The 27,639-nt window shown below is 39.2% G+C and overlaps 4 protein-coding genes across 6 annotated transcripts; 1 reads left to right on the top strand and 3 right to left on the bottom strand.

The window, feature by feature from the left end:
* Positions 1-542: 542 nt before the first annotated feature.
* hint2 (histidine triad nucleotide binding protein 2) lies at positions 543-2,678 on the bottom strand. 2 transcript variants are annotated; one of them, XM_034225241.1, is made up of 5 exons: positions 2,121-2,678; positions 1,897-2,034; positions 1,660-1,764; positions 888-960; positions 543-806 (listed from the first exon to the last, which is right to left on the bottom strand). In XM_034225241.1, the coding sequence occupies exons 1-5, from the start codon at positions 2,343-2,345 to the stop codon at positions 715-717; spliced, it is 633 nt and encodes a 210-aa protein (XP_034081132.1). In that variant the 5' UTR covers positions 2,346-2,678; the 3' UTR covers positions 543-714. The 2 variants fall into 2 exon arrangements, with proteins under 2 accessions (XP_034081132.1, XP_034081134.1); XM_034225243.1 differs by having other exon boundaries at positions 2,259-2,658.
* A 332-nt stretch (positions 2,679-3,010) lies between these two features.
* Positions 3,011-7,953, top strand: mrps30 (mitochondrial ribosomal protein S30). The gene is made up of 5 exons (XM_034225239.1): positions 3,011-3,645; positions 5,546-5,691; positions 5,833-5,938; positions 6,484-6,660; positions 7,421-7,953. Exons 1-5 carry the CDS (start codon positions 3,039-3,041, stop codon positions 7,678-7,680), a joined length of 1,296 nt encoding a protein of 431 aa, XP_034081130.1. The 5' UTR covers positions 3,011-3,038; the 3' UTR covers positions 7,681-7,953.
* On the bottom strand, positions 7,896-12,919 carry emb (embigin). The gene is made up of 9 exons (XM_034225240.1): positions 12,788-12,919; positions 11,638-11,715; positions 11,346-11,529; positions 10,717-10,799; positions 10,407-10,543; positions 9,764-9,925; positions 9,194-9,311; positions 9,073-9,106; positions 7,896-8,972 (listed from the first exon to the last, which is right to left on the bottom strand). Exons 1-9 carry the CDS (start codon positions 12,858-12,860, stop codon positions 8,912-8,914), a joined length of 930 nt encoding a protein of 309 aa, XP_034081131.1. The 5' UTR covers positions 12,861-12,919; the 3' UTR covers positions 7,896-8,911.
* Positions 12,920-14,782: 1,863 nt separating this feature from the next.
* On the bottom strand, positions 14,783-27,569 carry malt1 (MALT paracaspase 1). 2 transcript variants are annotated; one of them, XM_034225309.1, is made up of 17 exons: positions 27,071-27,569; positions 25,943-26,109; positions 25,229-25,350; positions 24,717-24,864; positions 24,432-24,610; positions 24,100-24,196; positions 22,742-22,789; positions 21,857-21,880; positions 21,706-21,750; positions 20,212-20,415; positions 19,947-20,124; positions 19,032-19,103; positions 18,816-18,943; positions 17,543-17,686; positions 16,790-16,947; positions 16,528-16,653; positions 14,783-15,777 (listed from the first exon to the last, which is right to left on the bottom strand). In XM_034225309.1, the coding sequence occupies exons 1-17, from the start codon at positions 27,220-27,222 to the stop codon at positions 15,298-15,300; spliced, it is 2,472 nt and encodes an 823-aa protein (XP_034081200.1). In that variant the 5' UTR covers positions 27,223-27,569; the 3' UTR covers positions 14,783-15,297. The 2 variants fall into 2 exon arrangements, with proteins under 2 accessions (XP_034081200.1, XP_034081201.1); XM_034225310.1 differs by lacking the exon at positions 22,742-22,789 and having other exon boundaries at positions 27,071-27,568.
* Positions 27,570-27,639: the final 70 nt, after the last annotated feature.

The following is a 27,639-nucleotide window of genomic DNA, read 5'->3' as shown; positions in this document are numbered from 1 at the left end:
GACTCTGTCTGGCCTCTAGTTTTCAAGATAACTTTGGTCAAAATTTCTCAGCAAATCCAAAGTTCACACCACTTGCAAAACGTCTGTGTGGCAATATGAAGTGGAAATGACAAAGTATTGTACTTTCCTAGAAAACCTCACAAAGTCCCCAGTGTAAAGTATAATTAAGTAGTTTACTTACTTTCCGCCAGCGCAAACAAGCAAAACACATAACGGTTAATATGTCTGAAGCTTTTATCGTGACATATCGCACCCTAAACGCAAGATTTACAGGGAACTAATGTAAACGCCATTCTACAGTCATTCACTTGGGAAGTCAATATCCAATTCATAAGCAAAATGATGTCTATGGCCACTTTAATGTATGTTGTCTGACCAGAGACAGGGATAAATCTATAGCAAGAAGATAAATGTGTTTCACTGATAAAGACCTGATAATATTGCTGTTAAGATTACACCTGCTGTAACTGGTAGTAGTAGTATAATCTGCTGACAATTTGTTGTTTTTCCACCGACTGTCAGATAAAATAACCAAATTGACCTTTTGCCATTCCACATTAATAATGTCTTTATTTGCAGCCATATTAAACATCATGTATTCACTTTTGAATTAGTCCATTAAACAATTATTTGTGGTTAATTTACTTTTTGTACAGAAGGACGGGAAGAGAATATGACCTACACCCTTCATATATCAAGTCATACATGTCGCCATTATCCTGGTGGCCACGCCAACTGTCTTCCTCCCAGGACGTGGAGGTGAAGGTGGTAAACTGACTGAGCACCATGCTTTCCATCGTTGATCACTGTATGGCAGAAAGATACCCAGCATTTAGTAATACTTCACTACGCAGCCTGTATATATTATAGGTGTAACTGTCACCTACCAACTCTGTAGCCTTCAGTTAGAGATTCTTGCTTCGCCACTGTTTTGGCAACAATCAACAAATGTCCTAAGAGCTGAAATTGTATTTGAGTTAGAGGGGTGCATAATATAAAAATGTATGTTTTAAAGATTAAACATTTTGGGTGTTGTTACTAAAGGACCCTTTGGAGCAAAAATGTATTCAGAGTACTACATTCTTGCTCTTTGCATTTGAATGTGTAACATGTCAGATTTACCTGTATTTAAATGTACTAAATCAATTAAATTGTCTTGCTACACTTTCATATTAGGTTTTTGACTATGGTAATGCATTTCACTGACTGTTAATAACTAATAATACAGGAGACATATAAGGCATGTTGGATTTATGTTACAAAATGTGTGTGAGCTCTAAGTATAAGTATGTTTTCATACCCGTCACATATTTTTCAATAACCTCTGGTCTGGAACTATTCTTAATTGTTTGGGGTAAGATAAAGTTGTAAGAATTTAAACCAAACTCAGAGAAGGCCTTATTGCCCAACATTAATGTCCATCTTCACTAACTCTCTTGTGTCTGATGCGTGGGGAAATCCCTGCAGTAAGGCTCCTAAATCTGTACCTTTAAAAAAAAAGGCAGTAGTATAAATGAAAATACATACAAAATTACAAATAGTGTATGAAGTGTATATGCCATCCATATATTGTGAATGTGGATGTAGTTATATTCCAAATATCACTCACAACCCCTAAACAGGAGTGGCAGGTTGAGCAAATTGATGGAATAACATTACCTCAGCATCATCATCTTTGGCCTCACTTATTCTGGGGATAGGGACCCTTGGAATAACAAGGAAGTGAACAGGTGCCTGTGGGCTGATATCCCTGAATGCCAAACACTGATAAACACACAAAAACAACATTAATAAAGTGTTTAGTTGCACAACTTCTTAGCCCTCAACAAGCTGCTGATTGATCTGTGGTTTCCACGTGGAACAGGCCAACATGATAACATGTTTTGTTTTGTTTACCTTCTCATCTTCATAAATGATATCTGCAGGGATGCTTTTGTCGATCACTTTAGAGAAGATGGTTGGAGCTGGGGAGCCATACTTGTTGCTGGCCTCCTCTGCCAGCCTCACCTCGTCATTCTTTGTGCACAGTGGTCTCTGGAGGTCAGAAAGACACATTACACACCTGTGATCTGAAAAACGGATGCTAGCATACAAACAGCACAATTCACAGTTCACCAAACCTCTTGGTGGTGGGGCACTGCAGAATCCCCACAGCCACCACCAGGGCTGGTAGGACAATCGTTTTCAAAATGCAAAGCTGCACACGAGGAAAATAAAAAGTTTATGAGAATGAGATGGATTATTTTCAGAGCAGCTACCTCGGCTCGACAAACACGTTGCAAACGGTGGAGTTGGACCGTTCTCATCCCGTGTAACTGCGTCCGCAAAATCTGACGAAGATACATGTTTAGCTAAACAGCTAATGTATTGTTTCGGAAGTATGTTCCAAGCTTTATCGCGTGTCTTTTTTAACACAACACTGCACAGTTTAAAAAATCTTGTTCACAGACTACAACTCTTTTCTGTACATTGGTGTTGCCTTCACGTACCCTTGTAACGTTTGTTTACCCTTTCTGAATCACCTCTGGTATATGACTTGTCTCGGTTGGAATTATAACATAATTTGCTGTATTTTCCCCTCATTAATTGTTAGATATTATTTAATTGCTTATTGTATCCAAATATTGCACCTGGTACTGTATAGTTCGGTTCTTGATTATTCTTATTTCCATGATAATGGTGTGCTTATGTCAAAATTACGAGACCTTTAAATGCGTCCAAAGGGGGCGTTTCCGTTGCTTTAAGGGTAGGTTCAAGAGCTCTAACGTTTCATAATGTATAGTTTCAAACTTTAGCTGTATACGTAAATCAATCACATAATATGGCCTCTAACTAAAATAAAGTAAAATATGGAGCTTTATTGTATTAGTTAATATATATGGTTGATGTTTAGACCATAGACTGTATATATCAAGGTTAGACATGAAACACTCTCCAGTATGTTAATCCCATGTTTATTACTTTTCGTGCCGCAGTGGGCGCTGTTGTGGGAGAAACTTAGATCTCATGTCAACGAAAGAAGAAGTCAGATAAGAAACATGGCGGCCCGCACACGCCTGCCCTTGCTCTTCCCTAAAAACCTGCCTCCATTTAGGAACCAAAGGCTTGCACACACAGAGGCGGCCGTCAAGGAGCCCGCGTATCCGCCCATCATCCCCTCTCTCACGGCTAAAAGCAAATCTGCCCGGGGGAGACAGGTTGACGAGCAGGTACAGAAGATATGTGCCTCTTCGGTGGAGGAGAAGCTCTCCCTCATCACTCGCATCCAGCGGATGAAATTTGTGGTTTACCCTCAGACTTTTTCAAGGAACGCGGACACATGGTACCAGCACTTCACCAAGACCGCGTATATCCCCGGCCTGCCCGAGAAATACACCCTGAGCCCGGAGAGGGAGACCGGGGGAGAGGAGGAGCAGCCGGCCGCTGCTCAGACCACAGTGCCGGGGGTTGGACATGATGGGTTCACGGAGATCCGCTCCTTGGTCACTCGTGTGATTTTACAGGAGCACTGGCAATTGAGGAACCGCGCACCTTTCCTGTACAGAAAGCAGGAGCAGACGGTTGGACCTTTTCTGAGAAACCTGGTGACTGGACTCACATTCAGTCTGGCCAAATACAACCCACTGTTCCTCTCGTCCAGTCTGGGTACGGATCATTGTTGTGGCACCAGTCAAACTTTGGAGAGTTCCTCTGCTTTAGCATCCACTTTAAACTATATTTGTGGCAACACTGTGAATGTGGCTAGTTTCATATGTGGACCAGTAAACAAAGTTGTATTCTGAATTTCTAATCTTTACTAAGCAATTGTAGCAGGTTGTTATGAACACCTTCACCAATAATGTGACATGCTTGCTACTTTCTTGGTGAACATATTAACTCACTAAAGTGAACTGGGAGCTGTAGTAATTAGTGTATCATGGGAACATTGCATGGCATCAACCAGCAGTGCCAAACATTTTCTAGTGCAATCTTCTCAAACGCTCTCAGAAACTTGTTTATGCCCTGGTGGCTTGTGTTCTAATTTTTACTGCACCTCACCAAAAGTGCTGCATAAAGCTTACAAATACATATACAGTACATCTTTAACAAGGTGTTATTTAATTTGTTTTAATACTATTGCTGATACAATATGTTACTTGACGTTGGAACTGATACCATATCTAAAGTTGAGCAGTAAAAATATGTTTTTTCATTCAACAAAAAAGCCACACAAACTGCTGAGAACTTACAAACACAAGTGCAATACATTCTTAGCTAACAGGGGAAATGTATCATTTGAATATAAGAGAAAACCTATGAAGTTAACAATGATGTAGAACTGAACAGATATATAAATATTACAAAAGCCAAAAAGTTCAAATGAGGACAACACATAGACCTTAGACCAGTGGTTCTCAAACTTTTTCTGTCTCCTTTGGAGAAAAAAAAAAGTTGGGCCCCCCCAACACAAATAGTCAGGCTCAGTGGCGGCGCCAGAGATTTATTTTGGGGGTGCTGCGGGGTAGCTTGACGTTTCATAGAGGGTGCTCAAACATTTAGCGTTTCCCATTAATGTACCGGGAGCTACAGTTGAATGTTCTACTGCAACACTCCCCACGCAAATACAGTGTACCCGCAACTGTTACAATGAAGGCTCGATAATCAGCTCACGGCATATAGGTGTAAGCAGGGGTAAAGTGCTATTTTTACAGGTGGTGTGTGGACCTCACATAGGGGGGTCCGGGGGTAAGCTCCCCCGGGAAGATTTATAAATATTGAAGTTAAAAGCATCAATCTGGTGCACTTTGAGAGCAAAATGAAGAGATCTATGGATACATCTCTCAACACAGAACTGTAAACAGATTTACTATTTCTTTATGGATATTTTACAAATCACTCCCCTTTTAAACTTTATTCATTTTTTAATGTCATATAGTATTTCATACCTGTTTTTTATTTATTCTCTTATTTTTTTATAATGATCATACAAACGTGTGCCTCGGAAATAATTGTTTACATTAATGGTGACCAAAATGTTTGAGACCCACTGAGATAACACTGATAACACTCTCCTCCACTTTGTTGTTGAAAAAACTCCTTATATCCGTTAGCGTAGCTCGCTAGCACCAGAAGCTAACATCCTCTCTCTCTCTCTCTCTCTCTCTCTCTCTCTCTCTCTCTCTCTCTCTCTCTCTCTCTCTCTCTCTCTCTCTCCTCTCTCTCTCTCTCTCTCTCTCGCACACACACAAAATGGCTCGTTCCACACACACACAGAGCTTTAATGAAACACAGAGACCCAGACGTATTTTCGAATCAATAATTTTTAAAAATATGATTTTTTTTTTTTTTAAATCTTTTTTTTTAATAACCATTTCTCCTCCTGGTCTCTCGCGCCCCCCCTGTCATTCCTCTGCGCCCCCCACTTTGAGAACCGCTGCCTTAGACCATAGATCCTACCTGGTATCTAGTACTAGATTAAAATAGCAATATCATTGTGCATTCTTACCTTTTTTAATTTTCCACAGACACAGCGTTTTGAGTCATATTTTCTGTGTTTCTCCGTCAGATATTGATCCCAATGTACATTTCTACTGGAGAAGGGGACAGACAATCATCCCAAAGGGACATCGAAGAGGTCGGCAAGAGCCAACCAGATTCCAGATCGATGACCGGCCAAATAGTCAGATCAGGATAACTGAACAACTGCCCCAGGTACACATCATTCTCACATTATGAAATGTATGTTATACAAAATCTGTCAATATTGAATTGTCATGAATCAAACTAGAGCAAGGTTTTCTACCAGTGTCACATAATAACATATAAATAACAGCTAATTTTCATTTCTCTTAGTTCATCTCGCTGGAGGACTCTTATGCTGCTGAAGTTCAAGAGGTCACTTTGTCTCCCAGCGTCATGCCTCTCTTCAGAAGGCAGTACGACAACAACATGTTTACAGGTAACACAAGAGCAGTCACATCCAACGTTTCTCACTTCTTCATGATGTGATTTCAGAGTAGCCAAAAGAACAAATGATGAGTGTATGTTTGTTACATTTTGTAGTATAAGTAAAATGCTCATTATTCAGTGACTTCTGGTGCCACTAGGGGGCCCAAACGTGCAGCTGTTCAGTCAACAAAAATGTGTGGGTCATTTATTCCAAAGAGATGGTTGTTTTTGGAGATGTCAAATTTGGAGGAAAAAACCTTAATCAGCTTATTCTACCCACTGACTAGCTGTAACTATTAAGCATTTTCAATTGTTCTTACAATGGACGTAAACCTAGATCAACTAATTGTTGCATCTCTGACAAATAAATTCCAAATTCTGTTTCATACAACAGCGGTCATGATTAAGTCGCAAATATGGATGGAGAATTACAAAACAATTATAAAATGATCATCCTGGAGAAAAATATAGAAGCCTATGGTGTTTCTCCTTAACCCTTTCTCTGCAAGCTGTGCTCTGTTTACATTAAACTCGTCCTCTGGTTCTCATCAACAGGGGCGAAGTTACCGGACCCGGCCTGCTACGGTCACACTCAGTTCCACCTGGTGCCGGATCGCTACCACAGAGACAGGATGGCCCGGCAGCAGCAGTCCGATCAGGTGGAGGTCTTCCTCCGAGCCAACGCACTCACCAGCCTCTTCGCCTGGACCGGAGCTCAGGCCATGTACCAGGGTGAGTAATAGGGGTGGTAGAAATAATCGATACAGCATAGTATTGCGATACTTTGCGTGGCAATATTGTATCGATACACAGACGCCAAGTATCGATATTTTGTTATATAAGCTATTCATATTGCAAATCCAAATTAGCTTAGCAAAGCTACCATCAAATACTGAGCGAGCTAAGAAAATAACTCGATCATCACCTACTTCATGTGACCTGCGTCCGTACAGCGTTGTGGAAAACGAAGGCTTTTGTCACATGTTAAAGACACTGGAACCCAATATATCATGCTATCATATCAATATATATGCGCAATATATTGCAATATATCGTATCGCTATACTTAGCATATCGTAGATCGCAATACTATCGTATCGTGAGGATCCTGATGATTCCTACCCCTAGTGAGTAACACAGGGACAGACATCAGATAACAATACCATTTATATTTTTAATGATTCTAGATTAGTTTGTTCCTTTATTGTATATGAGTGCAGAATCCCAACTCTATTCTTCATGTATCATGGAGACTATAGTAAGTCTTTGGGACATGTGTTAGGAAAGAACATCTAGTAAACCCAAAGGTGCTTTTTCACATTTAGTATACCTTTCTTTTTTTTTGGTAGTAACAACAATTGTTCTCAAATATCAGTCCATGGAGATGTAGCAGTGGTCGAGTCACCCTGACACAGTTTGCATTAAAGTCTCTGTTAAGTGGATTATGATTGAATTGAAGAAATTATATGATACTTCCCCCTCACCTCTGTAGGTTTCTGGAACCACGAGGACGTCACCAGGCCTTTCGTGTCCCAGGCTGTGATCACAGACGGGAAGTTCTTCTCCTTCTTCTGCTACCAGCTCAACACAGTGGCCCTCTCTGTGGAGACGGACGCCAACAACCCCAGAAAGAACCTCCTGTGGGGCACCGAGAGCCTGCAGCTGTACGACAGCGTGCAGGACGGAGAGGTGGTGGGTCTGAACGACGACGTCCTCAAGCTTCTGGTTCAGTTCCTCATGAACAAGCAGTAGACGTTCTCCAGGTTTCTGTGTTGTAACATTTCTTTAGGGAGATTGTATAAATGTGGAAGGTTTTGCTAGAAATCAGGAGGAAAACCCCAACATGGCGGAAATTAGGACGTTTGTCAGAGTGTTTAAAATGAAACGTTGAAAAAATCAGCTTTCTTTAACAGCCATCTGAGTATGAACAAAGGGATGAAAAACACTGTACACACATCAGAGTATTATAATGGTGCAGACTGTATTTATGAAAAAATCAAATAAAAAAAAACATGCTTTTCAAAATGACCCTTTGTTTGTCAGGGCTTACAACAACATTTTTAGCATTTATAGGCATCTTTTAACTTGTATTCCCACTTCCCTTTCAAAGAGTAATGCATGGAATTAGCATTATACTACTTGAGTAAAGGAAGACCATACAACTGATGCAGATATATCCTCTTTTATTCCATATATCCTTTCTTCTTCTCCATCATAAGGATTTATACAACTTATTTTCACATATGCAGTAGTTCTGTACAAGCAGACTGAGGTTTCTCTTTAGAAACAGTCTCCAGCACAAAGGCGTTCTTAGTTATTCCAGGCAGTGACTTGGTAGTTTTCATTTGCGTGTTTACATATAGTGGTACACCTTTAAGGTTAAATGCAGGCTGATAACTCGGACCGCCTTCTGATACATCAACATGAAAAAAGCATCTGCATATGTGAGGATTGATACACATGTTATTAAAGCTAATAAACATCATTTTGGGAAAACCTAAAGGTATGCAAAAAAGGAAAGATAAACAAAAAGACAGTTAGAAGCACAATATGAATGAAAGTGCTTGTGAAGAGCGTAAGGCACTGCTCACGAACCATTACTCATGAATACAAAGTAAAGGGGAGTTAGTTGAGGTTTCACTTGCCAGAAAGAAGAAAAATGTTTGAGAGGTGTCAAAGAAATAGCGATGCGTTTGAGTTTTTCCGCAGGAAGTGGGTGAATACAGGGCAAGAAGGTAAATGCTTTGCTCTTTTAGCTGCCATGACAGCACAGTTAGATTAGAATAGAAAACATATGTTCCAGTGAGATAAGAGTGAACATTAGACCTAAAAGAGGCTACTTGTGAACATGTTATTGCACTTTGTTTGGTGAACACATACACAAAATAGTTGCTGAGATATTGCTTTTTAAAGTATATAATTCACATTTGAATATAAGCAAATTAGTTTTAAAGAAGCTTGGATCTTTTTGGATTTCAAGTCTTTACACTTTTCTTTGTCTCATCGAAGAACTTTCCCCTGGTCCATTACTTTCTCCTTGAGTCCTGATAAGGAAGCAAAAACATTCACGTCATAAAAACTCACAAATATATACATACAACATAAAAAAGGTTTTTAAAACTGCACCACTCCCACAGTACTCACAGTGTATTTGTTTGGTCTGTAGTCCCATTGTCCGCTGAGAATAAAGCAGAATATTTAAATATGAAACACAACATACGATACACATAAAGATGAAGAGGCGTGTCTGTTTCTGTCTGATTACCTGCCGTGCTGTTTTTCTTAGACTGGCTTTTCTCGTAGAGCAGAATGATGGCGACCAGGACGATCACCGCGATCACTATGGCGACGAAGGGCTTCAGAGGCTCAAGGAAGCTGATGACCTTCAGCAGTAACAGTGGAAAATTGAAAAATACTCGATTACAAGAAAAAGTAAAACACTTTACCTAAAATAGAAGTAGAGAAGTATTGCAGGCAAAATGTACTTTAGCTATACAAAGTTAAATGTGAATTGTACATTTTTAGATAATTAGTTTTAACTTCTTCATTAGTTAATTTATGTGGTGTTTCGCAAAAAAGCTCCTACCCACAAGTCACAGGATAAATCTGAACTGTATTGAAATGTTTAATGGGGTAGAAGAGAAGAAAAAACGTCTTAGATCTTTTTGTACAAATGATGGAAAGTCCTTGGGTCTCAAACTTAATGTTAAAATGAAACCTGCTGAGAAGAGGTCATGTGGACAGTGCATTTGTCTCAACCTTTATGGCTTGTGACCAAACACCACTAGTTAAGCACAGTATTTGAGTAAATGCACTTATACTGTCCACATCTGACCTTCAGCTCTACGTGGCTCATGCTGGTGCTGATGGCGTACACCGCCCCGCAGAAATACAAGCCTCCGTCGGCCTCCACCAGGCTGGACACCACTAGTTTGGTGTTCCTTTCTTCATTTTTGATTTCATATCGAAGAGGCTCTTCAGCTGCAATAATCTGCTCCTGGAACGATAAAGAATGTGAAACGGGTCAGTGGCCATTTATATATATTTACATTACATTTGAATGTATTGATTTTCTTTAACTGTGAGAAACAAAAATAAAACATTTGAGTTTGTTTTTGAAAGATTTGTTTTGGGCCACCAGTGCCTTTATTGAAGAGACAGGAACAAAGCTACATTGAGTTTTTGTAACTGAAAATACTTTAAACAAAGTCAATATTCTGAATATTATTACAGATTTACTTTAATCCATAAACACCTGCACACATGTTTTCAATTTGCCTGATTAGACACATCTTGAGAACAGTTAAAGAAGAGGTCTAATCACCTGTGTGTACAATATGAGTGTATAGGGCTGTACCGTGCAGATGGCATTATTCAATCTTTATTTAAAAACTCAAATGTATGGTAAAAGGTGTCAATTCAAATGTCACAATTGGCCTAATCTCATTCTAAGCCACAGCTCTGTGCAGCTCACCCACCTTGTCTGTACCGTTCGCTTTGTACCAGTACCAGGTGCTGGGCTCTGGTTTGGTCTCCTCCATTTTGCATGTGATCACCGCAAAGTCCCCCAGATAGCTGATTATCGGCTTGTCTCGCACGTCCCCAATCTGTGGAGCTGTGGGGACAACAGGGGGAAAGAGCATGGTAAAAACACAGCTTGTTGTACCATTGAAACAGAGTTACTCAGAGTAGTTATTGATATTCATTATAATGAAACAACAGGGACTTGCTGATACATTTGCAATGCATACAAATGTGATTAATATAACTAAATAATTAGATTTGTACCTGCCAAAACAAAGTCTATTTTGGCTTTACTTCCAAACTCGCATGTGTAACTTCCAAGGTCTTCTTCATTGAGAATGCTGAACCTGTAAGCAAAAATATATACAAACCATATTATGTTACATTTAGGACAAGTGATTTTGGGGTCAAACCTGACTATTATGCAACACATTAATATGATGACAGGCCTTTGTAAAAGAGATCGTTGATCTCAATGGGATTTTTTACCTGGATAAATAAAGGCTAAGAAGAAGAAGATGAATAATTTAAATGTGAGTGGTAGGCATTTAATGTGTTTTACTTTCAGGTAAATTAAAGTACTTTTTTCTATTGAAATAAGGTAGTTATACTAGAAAAACAGCAAAATATGTCTTGTTTTTAAAATTGTACAAGACTGAAATAAAAACTAAAACAAAGTCATTTTCTCTAGCTGCTGTTTATTAAAAAAATATATTTTCTACAAATTCTAACAATGTATGCACATTATTGACTATTTTTGTAAATGATGATGTAAAAATGCATAAACGTGAGTAGATTGAAGCATCTACCTATCAAAAGAGACAAATTAGTTTAGGAAAAAGTTCAAATTACTTGAGCTAATGGATGAAATAGTTGCCATGTGAAGTACTTACACTCGTTTGAGATGATACTGATCGTTCTCCATCGGCACTGTTTGATTGCTGTTCTTTACCTCCTCGCCATCTTTCCTCCAGAGCCCTGTTATGTTTGCCAGTTTGTCCTGGTTACCTGTCCAGGTGCACTCCAGAGCCAGATTCACAGGGTTCAACAGCTCCACCTTCTCTGTGTGGCTCTCACCTGCGTGGAGCACATGCACAACGAAAATTCATAATTAACAAACATTCACAATAACCTAAAAAAAACACGTATCCCTGCCATCATAGGCTACAATTGAAAAATAGCGACCTTTAAGAGCAACGCTCCTGACATCTGTTGGCAGTTGATCGATAGGAATCCGCGGTGGGGGCGTAGGGCCAGGTGTCTCTGAAAGGAAAACAGGCTATTATATAATACACACAAAATGAACATCTAAATCTATCTGTACTGGCTTTTAAAAAAGTAAAATTGAAGTTGTCTTTAGGGAATTACTTGGTGGTTATGAGCTATGTGTTTAGCTGGCCCCACCCCCATGAAAGCCCAGGAGGTTTTTACACAGAACATTAGGGCAAAAATAAACTGCATGCATGATGTTTGAGATAAAGGCTCCAGTGTGATGTCCCCCAGAGGACAGACAATAAAATACGGGTCTTTAGACAACTTAACAATAAGTGTCCCCTTCAAAGTGTTAAGTCTTTATTTGGAGGACTATCTATCTATCCGTATGTCTGTCTGTCTGTCTGTCTGTCTGTCTGTCTGTCTATCTATCTATCTATCTGTATATATATATATATATATATATACAGACTTTGTTATAACTTAATAATAATAATAATAATAAATAATAATAATAATAATAATAATAACTTTGTTATTTGTTCATTTCCACAGGCCTCAAGAAATTAAAAGCAGTTTATTTCTATATATATATAGAAATTAAAAGCAGTTTATTTCTATATATATATAGAAATAAACTGCTTTTAATTTCTTGAGGCCTGTGGGAATGAACAAATAACAAAGTTTCCATTCAACCCGATTATTTTTCTTTTTTTAAGTTATTTATTTCATTAAGGAAAACTGGTTCCAACCAAATGCAAATGTTTGTTGAGTAAAACACAATAAATTGAATCTTCAGTAACATGAGAATCCCTGTTATATCCCTGATCACAGCTATATACAATTATTTCAAATCAATATTTTTTTTAAATCCTTGAATAATAATAATATATATATTTTTATTATGGAGTTTGGGATATGATCATGGCTGTCTCAGACTATCACATACAAAAAAAACAGACATTGAATATCAGGAATTTCCAGACAGTTGTACATGATATTGTGGAAGATATGTGATGTCTTCTACTCCTCACAAGGTTACAGACCATTTAGAGGGGGAAAGGCAGAACAAGGTTTTGACACAACCCCACACATTCGATAATAAACCCAAATGGTTATTTACTTGTATTGATGTGTCTGCAGGAGACGAGAAGCAGGAGGATCTGCAAAGAGAGCTGCTTCCAGGAGGCTGACATGATTGTTATCCCACTGTGCAGGTTTCTCCTTCGTGCTCTCGCCTCTCTCTGCCTGCTGCATCGCCTCAGAACCACCTCCCCCCCTCCTCCTCCTCCCTGTTCAAGTGACGCAGCCATGGTATCACTGTGCAGCTTGTGGGAGGCAACTCCATCCATTATTTAATCAGAAAGGGTTCATTTCTCAATGCTGGGTTGCAGTGAACTGTCCTGTGAGGGAATGCATGCCGGACAAACCATGTATGTACACCCTCCTCTGCTTTGGAGCGACATTTGGAGATAAAAAGTGGTCTGCTATTATGTAGCTTTTCCCAAGGTGCTCTATGTGTTATGAGAGAGGACATGACCTGCCAGCCCTCATGAAAACAGACAGGAGTGGAAACACCCACTACTGCTGCTACTGTAGTGGGTTTGTCTTTGTTATACATTTTGAGAATACTCTGAAACCTGATATTTAAGGTAGATTTACGTAATCTATTTAATGTTTATAAAGGAGATAAACATTTCATTTCAGCAACAAATAATATCACATTTAATTATTCCTTCATACTCATGGCCAATATAACATTTAACAGTCATTATCATGCATATTGTTACATTTGTTTATATTAAATATTTTACGCCATGATGTTAGTAATATTTACTATACATTTTATATTTTGATCGCCGGTTTTTTATTCTTAGTCATTTTTAAGCAATCACTGGTCAGTAAATTAATTAGGATTATTAACCCATAAGGACCCACCGTGACACGGGTGTCACATGCACTTTAAATGTTCTGGAAAGTTCCTTTATTTGATCTCATGAAGTCCCTCAGTGACACTGAACAGTGTGGTGGGTCATGGTCCAGGGCATTTGATGTTGTGTTCCCATGACAACATGTCCATGTGACAAAACTAGCTACATTTGAAAAGCTTTTTTGTTTGTTGCTAAAGGTAAAATTCAAGCCATTTAAGAATTAAAATGCTTACATAACATGTCCTTTATTACATTTAACCTGTTGTGGAAACATTTATTGATCAAATTGATATGAAACAATGAGATAAATATCGCTGTGACACTAGTGTCACATCGGGACTTTAACCCTAAACTTTCACAGTAAACCCAAAGTGACATATATGTACAATTAGAAATATGATTATGATCTGCTCAGTTAATTTAGCCGATTCAATTATATTGAGTTAATAGGCCTATGTTCTTATTCTTCAATGAAAAGAATGTTCAAACTAATTTAAACCAAAAAATCCTCATTAATTAAGTTAAAAATAAGAGTTATTTTACCATTAAAGCCCAATGTGACATATATGTCACATTGGACACACTCCCCCAGGTATCTGTTATCAACTTTACCTTGACTATAGGTTGGCTTATATGGTGTTTGTACCATTCTTTTGACATTAGTACCTTTTACCACTACTGTTCTGTCAATTTCCTGTTCGTTTTGTAATACCTCTAACTTTAAATAATTACTGTGTAAAAGCAGGTTGAACTGGTTCTTTGGCACATTCTGCAGGTTTTGGCTGTCTCTGTCTCTTTCTGTCACTTTGTGGGACAGCGTTGCACAGACAAGACTCTTTGTTTCTTATGTAGAGAGACGATCCAATCTAAAAGTAGCAACATTAATTTGTTGGGGATTATCAAGTGAATAGTGCTTTAAATCGCAGCAGGAAAGTTAGTGAGTGGAACTATTTTGGGAAGTTTTGCAGTTCAGTGAAGAGCAAACAGTGACTAAACACCAATATGAGAGGAGCTGCTGAGAATAGGTGCAGCAGGCAGGTCCAGAGAGTACTAGACACAGCTAGTGGAGCAGAACTAAGTCTTAATAGAGGAGCCTTTTTTGGCCATGCTGAGGGATACAAAACAGAACATTGATAGCTTTTGGGAAAATGGATGGCAGATTTAAATCAGATTGTATGTCAGACATATTGTTTTTACGGCCGAGTTTATTTTATTATAAAATGTCGGCTGATGGTTTGTACAGCAAACCATCCTTTAAAAATTTTAAAAAAAACTTACATGAACAAATGTTTACAATGCTATTCTTGCAGTAAAGACAGGCAAGGCCTTGTGTTCATATTATTCCACCTAAATCATACAGTCCCATAATATTATATACAGTAAGTTCTCATTTGGCTCATATTTAAAAACAAACATTACTTAAGATTTCCAATTCTAGCTTTGTAAAACATATGTCTGATCTTGCAACTACAATCCAGTATCTTTGATTTTCTTCTGTCAACTATTAGTAAATTGACACCTCTACCACACATAATCACAGCAATCATCCCTGTTTACTACACTTTTCTTCATTATACTAGATACCTATAAAAAACTCCCAAAAATAAAAGTACATAGGAGAATACAATATTTAAAAGAACAGCGAATGAAGTCACATCGTTTAACAGAAGGAGCAGCAGTGATCCAGACATTTGAAGGCGTCTCACTGCTGCTGAAGCTGCAAGCTATTGATGAACACGGTCTGCAGCTCGGTGATGTCGTCGGTGGTCTCTATGGGGATGCTGAGCCGGCCTGGGGAGCTTGAAAGTCCGGCAGCAGGTTCGTAGAAAGGCTGGCACAGGTTGTCGTAGTAGGAATCCCCACAGCCCCCCACTGCACCCTGGAAGCGCTCAGTGACGTCAGGGCAGAGGTGTAGTGGTGACAGGCGGCTGAAGTCCTGGACCTGGTGCCCCCCGTGGGGGGGGTGCAGGTGGTGTTCGGGCCCAGGGCTGTGGCAGGGGCTGTGGGACGGGCTGTGGGGGATCAGGCAGGTCTGCAGACAGCTGTTCCTCCTCATGGCCCGGTTCAGGTCCAGGCGGGCGATCAGCGGCCGACCGATGCTGATGCTTTTGGTCCAGTGGACGGATTCATCGTCCATGGCGGGGAAGGTTCCCTGAAGGCACACGGTAAAGACCAGCTCCTCCTGTTGCATGGTGGGTTAGAGGAGGAATAGTGTTTAGAAACAAAAAGGGATTCATTTGTATTTTTATGGGCCTCAAAGCTAAATGTATCAAAACGCTTTCTCGGATGAACACATGATCACAGAATAAAATATCTATTCTGTCCAGTGATATATTTTGTGATTAAGTTTGGTAGCGTATGATACATGATATAGAATATGAGTTTAATTTTTAAATACCAAGGGTATATAGCTCTTGAAAAAATTAAGAGACCACTTCAGCATTACCAGTTTCTCTGGTTTGACTATTTATAGGTATGTGTTGGAGTAAAATACATGTTTTTTTAATTGTATTCGTTAAACTACTGATAACATTTCTCTGTGTTGGAATTCAACAGACTCTGGAATTGAATGGCTGCCATCCATGTAGAGATTGAGATTTAAAGAACATTTGGATTGGTCTCTTAATTTTTTACAGAGCTGTATCTCTTAACTATTGACAAAATGTACGAGGGATTTGGTTCAGGTATTCACGATGACTTAAGGATGAGCCACCACCAGCTCTAATGGGGTAACACAAAATGTGTTAAAGACAGGTGTTAAACGTTGGGCTTCAAACAGGAAACAATAGGCTTCCTCAAGAGCTAGAAACATTTTCTAAAACCCTATAAACATAACAAAAACTGTCAATTTCTTTGTTTAAAAATAAATAAAAAGCTTGAGTTAAAAAAAACACATCGATGTTTATAAAGAGATTGTCATGTTGAGTTTTACCCTGAGTTTCTGCAGAGAGCTGACTCTGGTGTAGAGGCAGTGCTGGGGCAGGTTGCTGGACAGAAGGTAGATCCCCGTCTCCTCTGGGGTCTCTCTGTTCATCTCCTTAGGGTCCACATCAAGGTCCTGTAGTGAGGAACACATGCAGGTGGCAGTGGAACACACTTTATGGGCATTTACAGTACATATGCTGTTAGATAGGTGAGAGAGGTGAGAAATGTATTTCTTTCTTTATGGCCAGTGTTCATGACAACATACTGACCTGGGAGAAGTCGGTGACGTGCGCCTGGCAGGACGACATGTTTTCGGGCTTCTTCACGATGTGAGTGTAAATGACGAGCACGTTGGAGAACTCTGCAGCGAAGCCCAGCTTGATCTGAGCCCCACAGTCAAAGTTAAGACACATGCTCTCGGGAAGCTCTGGAATACAGTACACAAGTAAAAAAAAAAAAAAGACATGAATGGAAAGGGGATAAATAGATAAAAAGATAAATGGACATTTTAAAACGGTTCTTTCTAAACTTCATTGTTATTCCACACACAAAAAGTCACAAGATCATCTTTTCTTAAAGGCTCTACATTTTAAAATCTTCAACATCAGCGATACCCAAGCTGACATTCAGGTACCCTTAATTGAATGGTTTCACAAGCCAAACAGATTTGAAACCACTTATAGAGAACACTCCACAGGTACTTTTCAGGATTGTAATATTTGACAAAATGACGGGAAGTTATGTTAACTTCTTCGCTAGCTTCTGTGTTCCCTTTGCAAATATTTTTTAGCTGATGCCAGAGGTGCTAATTTGATTATCGGGGGTTTCTTACTCTTCCCATCATGTTTCTAAAAACATGTGTGGTTTTCTTGAGAAGCCTCAATGTGTGCATGTGTGTGTAATTTGAGTGAGCACTGACTGTTTAGTCAGCATTAACCTGAGTCAACATTTGACTGAGCGTGCAGTACTGAGTGGAGTGATACAATACTAAACAAACATTTTCAAAACTTTGTCAAACATACCGTGAGCCTTTGCCCATTGGAGACTGTGAGCGTGATCACCGCTGTCGCCGGGCAGGATAGGATCCGTCAGTGCCCTTCTCTCCGACAGACTACTGCGGATCTCCAGAGCCTGCTTCCCCTTCGTAGCGTCAAACTGACCCATATCTGGACACAAGATATGGATTACATGTTTACCAACAGCTTGTCTTGACTGGAATACCACACAATATTTTAAAAACTCCATAACATGATCCGGTCCGACCTGCACTGTGAGCTCACTGAGACTCACATTATGCAAGCACATTTAACTAGCCCATCCTGAAGGTATCCTAAATGTGGTTCAAAAGTAAGTGCATTTTACATCCACCTCAAGTCATTTTCCTTCATTAACCCTGCACATAAAATGAAACTCCATTAGCCCTCGAGCAAATACAATTTTGAGATGAATAATTCAAAGCATGCTACATTTAATCAACTGTATTTGCCTAGATCAGTGCTTCTCAAAGAGTGGTCCGCGGACCACTGGAGGTCCGTGAGCGACCCCTAGTGGTCCGTGAGTATATTGGTAACATTTCACATTAGAAATAAATTTATTTATTTAAGTTTTCCGCACTCTCGCGGGAATGTCTCCGCAATGGAGCGAGCCTAAGTTTCACTTTCGATTGCATGATATAGCCCAGCGCAACACCTTCATCACACATGTTGCCACTTGTTTGTACAATTTTCAGGTGATTTGTAAAAAACGATGTGTTTTTGGATATTTGTGGAGTTAGGTGGTCCGCGAGTGTTTTTTTATTGGTTAAGTGGTCCTTGGTATGAAAAAGAGAGAAACACTGGCCTAGATGAAAACACATCCTATGAGAAACACAAACTGTAAAACAATTGACTTCATAACCAAACACTGAATTGAAATTGTCTTTTAATTCTTCATGGTAATCTTCTCAACACAAATCAAATACATTAACTAGCTAACTTAATTTAACTACAGTAAGTCATTTTCCTGTTACATATACATTATATACATTATTCGTAGGAGGGGTTAAACAAGTAATAGATTGATTGCTATTGTAATATTATATTTTGAAATGAATATATTAACGGTAACAATGGTTATTGTTTTTATTTATAATCTTTCTTTTTTTGTGAGGGTACTTTGTTCTTTTGACATAATATTTGTTTATTTGGAAAATATGCATGATATACACATTTGAAAGATCTTTTTGCATTATTTATATAAGTAATTATTTAAGCGCTTCATGTTATTATCATGTGTGGTGTTTCTGGTCTCTCTCACCCTCGGCCACTCTGTCCAGCACCACGGTGATCTTCTCATTGTCCAGCAGCCGCTTCTTCAAAAACTTGACGAACACGCCGTTGGTGAAGCCGCTGGAGCTCAGCTCGAAGGCCTCTGCATCCTGGCACCTGGCCAGGCAAAATACAACATTTTTACACTGGGAAACAAAAACTGTATGCATTTTGTTTTGGATGATGAGTGATGTCTTAAACTTACGTGGCGTATCCAAAGACAATGTTGGCTGTAACCCTTAGGATGATGTTTGGAGCGCTGTCATCATGGTAATTTCTGGATTTTTTTTAAAGATGCAACAACACATTTGTAAATCCTTAACAGGTCTGCTGGAGCAAAAGATAGTCCATAAGGCCCCTAAAGCCGCATAATACTGCAGAAATAACATCTCTGGTTCGATTGCAACTGACCTTTTGCATGTCAAACCCGTCTCTCTCTCCTCTCTTCAGAATCCCTAGTTATTATCACTTTCATCTATCTAATAGGGCTTCGAATTCTTCCATTATGTAATGCAAAATCTTCAACAAAATGTAAATGAATCTACTGTAAATAGGTTGATGACTCAAGAGGAAATGTGCCACGTTAAACAATAAGAAATATATTTGTTACCGAAAACCCTTTCGAAAATAAATGTCCATTTTAGTAAACAAAAGCTTTCGCGGAAATTACACTGCATGGAAGCATTCCCATGGCAATTATTTGTGCAGTTCTTATTGTAATACATTGTATGATTCATTATAATGAAGAAAATGTAAATTCTTACTATTGTTACTCAGGTTTTCTTGCAGTATTCATAGTTTGTAATATTTCAGGTATAGTATGAATCTGAGCACTCCCTACACATGGTTGCTTTTATGATACACTGGAGTAACTATACTCTATTACCTACATCTATTGATACCCGGAAGTCAACTTTGAAACTGTTCCCAGCATTGTTATAGGCCATAGTGACGTACACTTTCTCTGTAACAGATCCAATCTATGGTCTTCTCAAATAGCTCATGTCACGCTGACTTTATAAATATTGGCAACGGGAAACACTAATTCTCCTGCAATGTGAGTATCACTTACAATCCCAGTTAAATGTAATAGGTCTAAGGGACTGAGCCACTGCCTCACCTCTTCCTGCACATGTCCAGCAGGAAAACATTGAGGCCCGTCTCCTTCTCCTGCATCAGTTTGAGGATGCTCTGCACACACAGACAGTTGGCTGAGCGGTACGGGTTAGGGGCGTCTACCGGAACCATGAAACTGTTCCCGTAGTTCTCATACCCGTGACCAGCGTAGTACAGCAGACCTGAAAAGTGAACGTCATGTTATGTGAGGTGAGTCTTTTTAGATCTTCGACCATCAAGCAAGATTCCGAAGTCAAATCCTAACGTACCGTAGACCCCCTTGTGTAGCAGCAACAGGAACTCGTCCACAGCGTTCCTCATCTCCGTCTCTGTGAGGTCCAGCAGTGAAACCACCTGGAAGTTGAGCTGCCGCAGGAGGTTGGTAAGGTCGTACACGTCCACCATGGGGGCTTTGAGCTGCGGGTGGTTCTGGTAAGACAGATTGCCAATCAGCAGCGCCACTTTGTCAGTCGCTGTGAGAGAGAGGGAGAGGAAAGCGCTCTTTAAAACTACAGGGGGGAAAACAACTCATATGCATCAATGAAACACCTTAACGAACCAACAAGTGAACAGAAAATGTGAAAAGAACCGTAAAGGGCTTAGTTTTTACTGCAATGATTGTCATGTCTAGTTTACTGCAGGTTGTGCATTTTGGCTTTCTTACAATAAACCCCATGACCCCACTGCACATTATACATATATTCAGTGTCAGGAGGGTTACTTATTAGTTACTTAATAATGTTACTTTTTACATTTGATTACTTTTAAGATTGACTAAAAGCACAGCATTCCTAAACCGGGCAGTGTACAACTTACAACAGTACTCGACACTGTTTGAAATTGTTTTCAAAGGTCTTCAATAGAATTAGCATTACAATTGAACAAGGCAACTAAATAAATGTTATGTTGTACAACTCCTTTGTGAACACCAACATTTTTACAAGAAAGTGTAATATAATTAGATTTTTCGTCTCACAAGATAATTAATTAATTACCTAATGCTGTCACACATTACTAGTCCCTCCACAACACTGAATACATTTATCCGAATTATTGCTTGAAAATAAAGAAAATGCCCCACGGTTACCAGGAGGTTCTGGTTGTAACCTTTTTTTTACCGCCTCCTTAATAAAGCCTGCTAAAGCAACTTCACTGGCTGACTCCATGTAGAGAAGCAGAGGATTTACTTGTGATCAATGTCGGAGCAGATAGTGTAGATTTTTCCTCCTGCCTACATGTTTATTTTCTAATCTAATTGATTCTAATTTGATAACAATAAAGATCTGTAAAAGCACTGACACTTTAAACCAATAGTTAAGGAAGTGATGAATTGTAAAAAACACAATTACATAGAAATACAGGCAGGATGTAAGCAATATTTCTCAGAATGTCAAACACAATGAAATTAATATCTGTGATTTTCTTTTTCTGGTGACAGTGTGCCGTGAGGTGTTGGTCAAACTATTCTACGGGTATTTTAGAGGTAATATTCTCTGTTGTTGTATGATTTTAATATGTTGTAAAGTTTCATTTTTGCTTCCTGTGTAGCTGCTGACATGCAAGCAAGTTTCACATCTTTTCTTTGGTGTTTATTAACTGACAAAGATCCTGATATCAGACAGTTACAAAGCTGACATACAGAGGAACTGTGCGTCAGCCATATAAATCATTAAAATACGTAAGGGGGAAAAACAGGTTAACAATAAAGTGGTCATATATTTATGATTCACCAACACAATGAAATGAAATGAACAGACACTTACCATAAAGATGACCTGGGATACTATTTAGGAAAAATGCACTGGAACCTAAAATTGAGATGTCACAATTTGAATATAGCAAAGCTGTGTAAGGAAAATATGTGTTTGAATAAGTAGAAATGTATTAATCCTTTAAAAGTAAAGTTATTCTTACCTTCTCCAATGGTTAAAACATCATCTAGAAATACAAAAAATACAAGAATATTACAATTAAATAGCTGATCAACTTTTCATGTTGTGCTTGTTGTTTTGAAATATCCTTTTGATTAGGAAAAAATATATTATTTACATGTAAGGTTAGCATTAGACTCAATCACGATGCAAAACATTTCAGGCTGGGATTCTATGGTTTCCTAATGTTAAGAAATCCCATAAATACAACAAAACCAACAATTGGTCAGTCCTACTGAACACATGTATGTTCAGGTCACTAAAACATGGTTTTCTTTTTGAAAAAGCCTCAGTACTCCGGGCCTTTTTTTCTGTAAACATTACCTGCAATTGTTAGGGAATATTTTCAGTGGTTGAGTATACACATTGAGTGCTTTAGTGAGTATTTAGCAGGATGGTTTAAATGTTAATTATATCAGAGTTGTATGCCACCTTGTGGTACAGCGTGGCTCAGTAACGTGTTTTTTATAGTATAATGTTTTCCGGCAGCAATGACAAAGAGGAATGAGCTATATCTGGCTTTGAAACACAGATCATACTTCAGTATTAGGTTAGAGTGATAAAATGTTGGATTTTGTCTTATGGGATTGTTTGAAAATAAGACAAACATAAAATACAGCCATAGTTTAGCATGGATTTGATTAAGAGTAGTGACATTAGTCAAATTAAAAAAGCATGCATTCGAAACCAGTAGATCACACTGTGTGAATAATACCTTGTGCTGGTTAGTGTTTATGTGGCAACAATCTAGATCATGACCCACATGCAGTTACAAAAGTACAAAAATTACATTTGCATGCAGCAAAATCTTGCTAATAGTTCCCCTCCTGCCGTTTATTACACCATGCAGCAGTATGTTCAAATCTACCTTCTGAGCACTCCATTGCCACTGAAATCTGGACAGATATCCTCGGTTCTTTCAGTTAAGAGCAAAGCAAATAAGCACACAGACATACACTGAACAAAAATATAAATGCAACACTTTTGTTTTTGCTCCCATTTTTCATGAGATGAACTCAAAGATCTAAAACATTTTCTATATACACAAAATAACCATTTCTCTCAAATATTGTTCACAAATCTGAACAAATCTGTGATAGTGAGCACTTCTCCTTTGCCGAGATAATCCATCCCACCTCACAGGTGTGGCATATCAAGATGCTGATTAGACAGCATGATTATTGCACAGGTGTGCCTTAGGCTGGCCACAATAAAAGGCCACTCTGAAACGTGGAGTTTTGCTTTATTGGGGGGGTCTGGGGGGGTCCGACAACCAGTCAGTATCTGGTGTGACCACCATTTGCCTCACGCAGTGCAACACATCTCCTTCGCATAGAGTTGATCAGGTTGTTGATTGTGGCCTGTGGAATGTTGGTCCACTCCTCTTCAATGGCTGTGCGAAGTTGCTGGATATTGGCAGGAACTGGAACACGCTGTCGTATACGCCGATCCAGAGCATCCCAAACATGCTCAATGGGTGACATGTCCGGTGAGTATGCTGGCCATGCAAGAACTGGGATGTTTTCAGCCTCCAGGAATTGTGTACAGATCCTTGCAACATGGGGCCGTGCATTATCATTCTGCAACATGAGGTGATGGTCGTGGATGAATGGCACAACAATGGGCCTCAGGATCTCGTCACGGTATCTCTGTGCATTCACAATGCCATCACTAAAATGCACCTGTGTTCGTCGTCCATAACATACGCCTGCCCATACCATAACCCCCACCATGGGCCACTCGATTCACAACATTGACATCAGAAAACCGCTCACCCACACGACGCCACACACGCTGTCTGCCATCTGCCCTGAACAGTGAAAACCGGGATTCATCCGTGAAGAGAACACCTCTCCAACGTGCCAGACGCCATCGAATGTGAGCATTTGCCCACTCAAGTCGGTTACGACGACGAACCGGAGTCAGGTCGAGACCCCGATGAGGACGACGAGCATGCAGATGAGCTTCCCTGAGACGGTTTCTGACAGTTTGTGCAAAGGAGAAGTCCTCACTATCACAGATTTTTTCAGATTTGTGAACAATATTTGAGAGAAATGGTTATTTTGTGTATATAGAAAATGTTTTAGATCTTTGAGTTCATCTCATGAAAAATGGGAGCAAAAACAAAAGTGTTGCATTTATATTTTTGTTCAGTGTAACAACAGTAGAGCTGGTTTTACAGGACTGTAATTGCAACTTTAAAAAATGTACTGAAGTGTGACTTACCGATCACTATGTCCACTTCGTTGGACCACATTCTCTCTGTGCTGCTGCTGATCTCACAGCGATACCTGCCGCTTTGATCCTGTATCGAGTGAGGAATCTAAAATGCATAGATGTTTTTGATTAACATGGAGCTGCTGTGATGCAATTCAAATTTCAGACTTGATCGGACCATTCAAGTCGTATTAAAGCCTTGTTCCTTAAAAAAGAAAGATGTTCCTGCCTAAATGTTGCCGTCTGTTCACTTTAAACAGAACAAAAAGTCTCCAAACATAAAGAAAAAGTAACCTAAGTAACCCTTAACCTATAAATCTTCCCTAACAACCTCTCCTCACCATGAGTTTCCTCTTTGTGGCGTTGGAGAGCGGTACGCCATTTATGTGCCACTGGTATCGAGGAATGGGCCGTCCCACCGCTCCACACTCCAGCTGCAGGGACTCCCCTACATATAGCCGCTGGGACTGAGGCTGGATCACCATCTTCAGCCGACCCTCTAAGGAGTGATAACTCTGCCCTGATAGGAGAAGGACACGAGCCATTATTGGTATTTCATCTCTACAATCTCGTTGGGAAAATATAGTTTTAAACAGAGCAGCAGTTTAACATGTGTAATATCTTACCGCAAGACACTGTGACATCCATGACTTCCACCTGAGCCCAACGGCTGAATTCAAAAGCATCTCCAGAGTTGACCCTGCAGATGTAAAAGCCAGCGTCCTTCAGATGGACTGGACTTATCACCAGGTCCGCAGAGAAGCTGTTTGGTACCTGTGGTTGTGGAAAATATGAAGACTGTTTACTAACTTTAAATAAATTAATTACCTCTTTAGCGTTTACTATTAGGTCTTTTTTCTTCATCCCCCATTGGCTCTACTCTATTTATCAAAACATATGTTTTCCAGGGCTGTGTATCTTGTTGAATACACAAGGTGCATTGTAGGTTTTTAGTTATTTTTCAAGATCAGAGAACATTATGCAGAAGGTATCTGTGTCTGTGTTTGTGCATTAAAATGATCAGACTCTGGCAAAACAGTGCCATCTTTCAAAAAACAAAACAAAGAAACACACACATATTTGATCCAAAAACACCTTCCTTTAAAGTTGTTAGTGTATGGGAGGTGTGGCAGCTCACCTCTTCCTTGGTCTTGAACCACTGGTACTGAACTGGAGATCTGCCCGAAGCAAGGCAGCTCAGCCGAAGATTATGACCGGATATAAGAGCCACCGACTGGGGCTGAAGGAGGATCTGCAGGGCTTTAGGAGAATTTGTATTTTAATTCATGCTTTGTTTTAATTTGAAAGACATCTGTAGCAAAGACAACACTAAATACAACATGTAAAAATCGCCCAATTGGGTTTATATATGGTGGTGGTTCCCCCTAAAAGTGTCAATGCAGTCTCACTGTACTTAACTACTACAATTAACATTATGACTATTTCCTAGATTCATTGATTATTTTTCAATCTATGAAATGTAAGGGTTTAGGAATAGGCAAAGGTGATGTCTGTAAGTGATTTGTTGTGTCAGTCTAAACCGTTCAGTTCAATGTGATAGAAGACAAAGAAAAGCGGGAAATCTCCAGAGACTTATAACTGAATTTTTTAATTAAGAAAGATTACTTTAACAATAATAGAGAATCAATAAATAAATACAAAACTAAAACTGATTGAACCTTACTTGAATTAGGAGCTTTTTTACTCACTGTAACCTGGCTGGCAGTTGTACTGTAAAGGTGAGTCATACTTTACCTTTAAAGCTAAAGTTACAAATACAGAGAACAAAGATCTCCCTGATTTGGAGACTTGATATCATGATAACAAAAGTCTGGAGGCGTTGTTCCTGTACCTGGGGGTTTCAGGCACTGCAGGGCCTCAGAGTTGCCCACAGTTTGGAGGTAGTCTGCCAGCTGACCCGTGGTGCAGCCTCGTTCTCCCATGAGCCTCAGCAGCATGCGGCTCGGGCTTCCCTCCAGCTCCAGCACCTTCAGAGAGCACATCTCCATGTCGTCTGAGCTAGAGAAAGAAGCAAGAGGAGGACAGCACGTCATATTTTAGAAATAACAATCACATGTTTTACCAAGTATGTCGACACATACAAGGAATTTCCCTCTGGTTTATATAGGATAATGAAACATAGACCTATTCAAAATAAACAGGCAATAGCTGAACAGCAATAACACCGCATAGGGGACAGTAATAGTATAACGTCAAATCTACATGGTGATGGCTTTATAGATTTATTAATGGATTACGTGCAATTCTTTTGACCTTGTTGTCACGTCCAAATATTCAACTATGATCTAAATGTAAGAACAAGGTTTCAGCTTCAGCACAGATATTACAAATCCAAACACAGAGCTGGAAACTTCTTTTAATCCTAAATTGTTTTCTAAAAAGACGCCAAAAAATAGGTTATTATATATTCTGATTCTGTTGAAAATGCTTGTTTACGTCATTTTCGGTGTAAAATGTGTCTTTTTCTCAATATTATGTCATATTATGTGATAATAAAACTATAATACAAACGGTAAAAAAAAAACAGATTTAGATTTTATGCACAGAATCTTATTGTAACTATGTGTTCATTTACAGGATGTGGACACATAACCATCTATAGGAGTTACGCATTATTAACATTAATGTCCTTTGTGTCTTTTATGTTTTTCACAATAACAATCCAGCACCTTGCTTAATATGTAGGCTAGTACTATCTAGGCCCTACTTAATTGTAACTTATAAAGTACAGTTGGGCACTTTAATACTAAATGTGTAGAAAATCAAATACATAAAGTACAATGTTATTATAGTAACCAGGTAAATTCATCTATATGAGAAAATAAACATTTCATATATCATACCATAATACAGCCTGCAACGCTTGGAGTCAGACACGCTTGGATTGTTTTAACAACAATATCGTTGTGATTTGAATCGGTTAACCATGTCAATTCTTAATGTATTAAAGTCAGCCTACCTGACTCTGAACCGTCTGTCATTACCGACTATCTCTCCAAGTTTTCGCCATCCTTTCTTGCTGGATTTGTCCAACACATCGCAGAGCTTCTTCGCCGCCGGCTCCTTCAACAAGTTGATCTTCGTGGACCGCTCCAAAGAAGAGTCCGACATGATGGAGCCAGGCAAGAATAGTTTACCATCAACGCTAATTAGACTGAAGACACTAGTGTTACACCTGACAACACTTCACTTCACGACCAAAACAAGTTGACTTCCTGAAAGAAATGGTAAAAGTGATACAGACCCTCCTACTGCGCCGTTGTGGGTTTCCCCCCACGCAGCTGCGCGCTTCTCCTGCCGAAGAGTGTGTATGCAGCAAGATGAAGTGCATTTGCAGGTTGGATTTTGTGTTGCCCAAGAGTATGCAGAAGGCTGCTATCTTGGGAAGATAGATCAAGATACATTTCACAAAGGAAATGTTGAGTAAAATAAATTCAATATTGAAACATCGACATCTTGTGGTATCTGCACTCTTTGGCTGTAATTCAATGTTTGTTGTGGTCACATAGAGAAAGTAGTCTTGTACTG

Source organism: Gymnodraco acuticeps, unplaced genomic scaffold (assembly GCF_902827175.1).
Source record: "Gymnodraco acuticeps unplaced genomic scaffold, fGymAcu1.1, whole genome shotgun sequence".
NCBI lineage: Eukaryota > Metazoa > Chordata > Actinopteri > Perciformes > Bathydraconidae > Gymnodraco > Gymnodraco acuticeps.
Note: the sequence above shows the minus strand (reverse complement) of the source record. Positions and strands in the feature narration are given on the sequence as shown.

Excerpts from the sequence above, each read along its gene's own strand:
- hint2 (XM_034225241.1), bottom strand. The coding sequence starts at position 2,345 with ATGTATCTTCGTCAGATTTTGCGGACGCAGTTACACGGGATGAGAACG. Across the intron at positions 2,035-2,120 it reads CAGTGCCCCACCACCAAGAG|AGACCACTGTGCACAAAGAA; the intron begins GTTTGGTGAACT and ends TCTGACCTCCAG. Across the intron at positions 1,765-1,896 it reads TCATTTATGAAGATGAGAAG|TGTTTGGCATTCAGGGATAT; the intron begins GTAAACAAAACA and ends TGTGTTTATCAG.
- mrps30 (XM_034225239.1), top strand. The coding sequence starts at position 3,039 with ATGGCGGCCCGCACACGCCTGCCCTTGCTCTTCCCTAAAAACCTGCCT. Across the intron at positions 3,646-5,545 it reads GTTCCTCTCGTCCAGTCTGG|ATATTGATCCCAATGTACAT; the intron begins GTACGGATCATT and ends TTTCTCCGTCAG. Across the intron at positions 6,661-7,420 it reads AGCTCAGGCCATGTACCAGG|GTTTCTGGAACCACGAGGAC; the intron begins GTGAGTAATAGG and ends TCACCTCTGTAG.
- emb (XM_034225240.1), bottom strand. The coding sequence starts at position 12,860 with ATGTCAGCCTCCTGGAAGCAGCTCTCTTTGCAGATCCTCCTGCTTCTC. Across the intron at positions 10,800-11,345 it reads CAGTATCATCTCAAACGAGT|GTTCAGCATTCTCAATGAAG; the intron begins GTAAGTACTTCA and ends TTTTGCTTACAG. Across the intron at positions 9,107-9,193 it reads TAAGAAAAACAGCACGGCAG|CGGACAATGGGACTACAGAC; the intron begins GTAATCAGACAG and ends CTTTATTCTCAG.
- malt1 (XM_034225309.1), bottom strand. The coding sequence starts at position 27,222 with ATGTCGGACTCTTCTTTGGAGCGGTCCACGAAGATCAACTTGTTGAAG. Across the intron at positions 22,790-24,099 it reads CGAAGTGGACATAGTGATCG|AACCGAGGATATCTGTCCAG; the intron begins GTAAGTCACACT and ends CTTAACTGAAAG. Across the intron at positions 20,125-20,211 it reads GCTACACAAGGGGGTCTACG|GTCTGCTGTACTACGCTGGT; the intron begins GTACGTTAGGAT and ends TTCACTTTTCAG.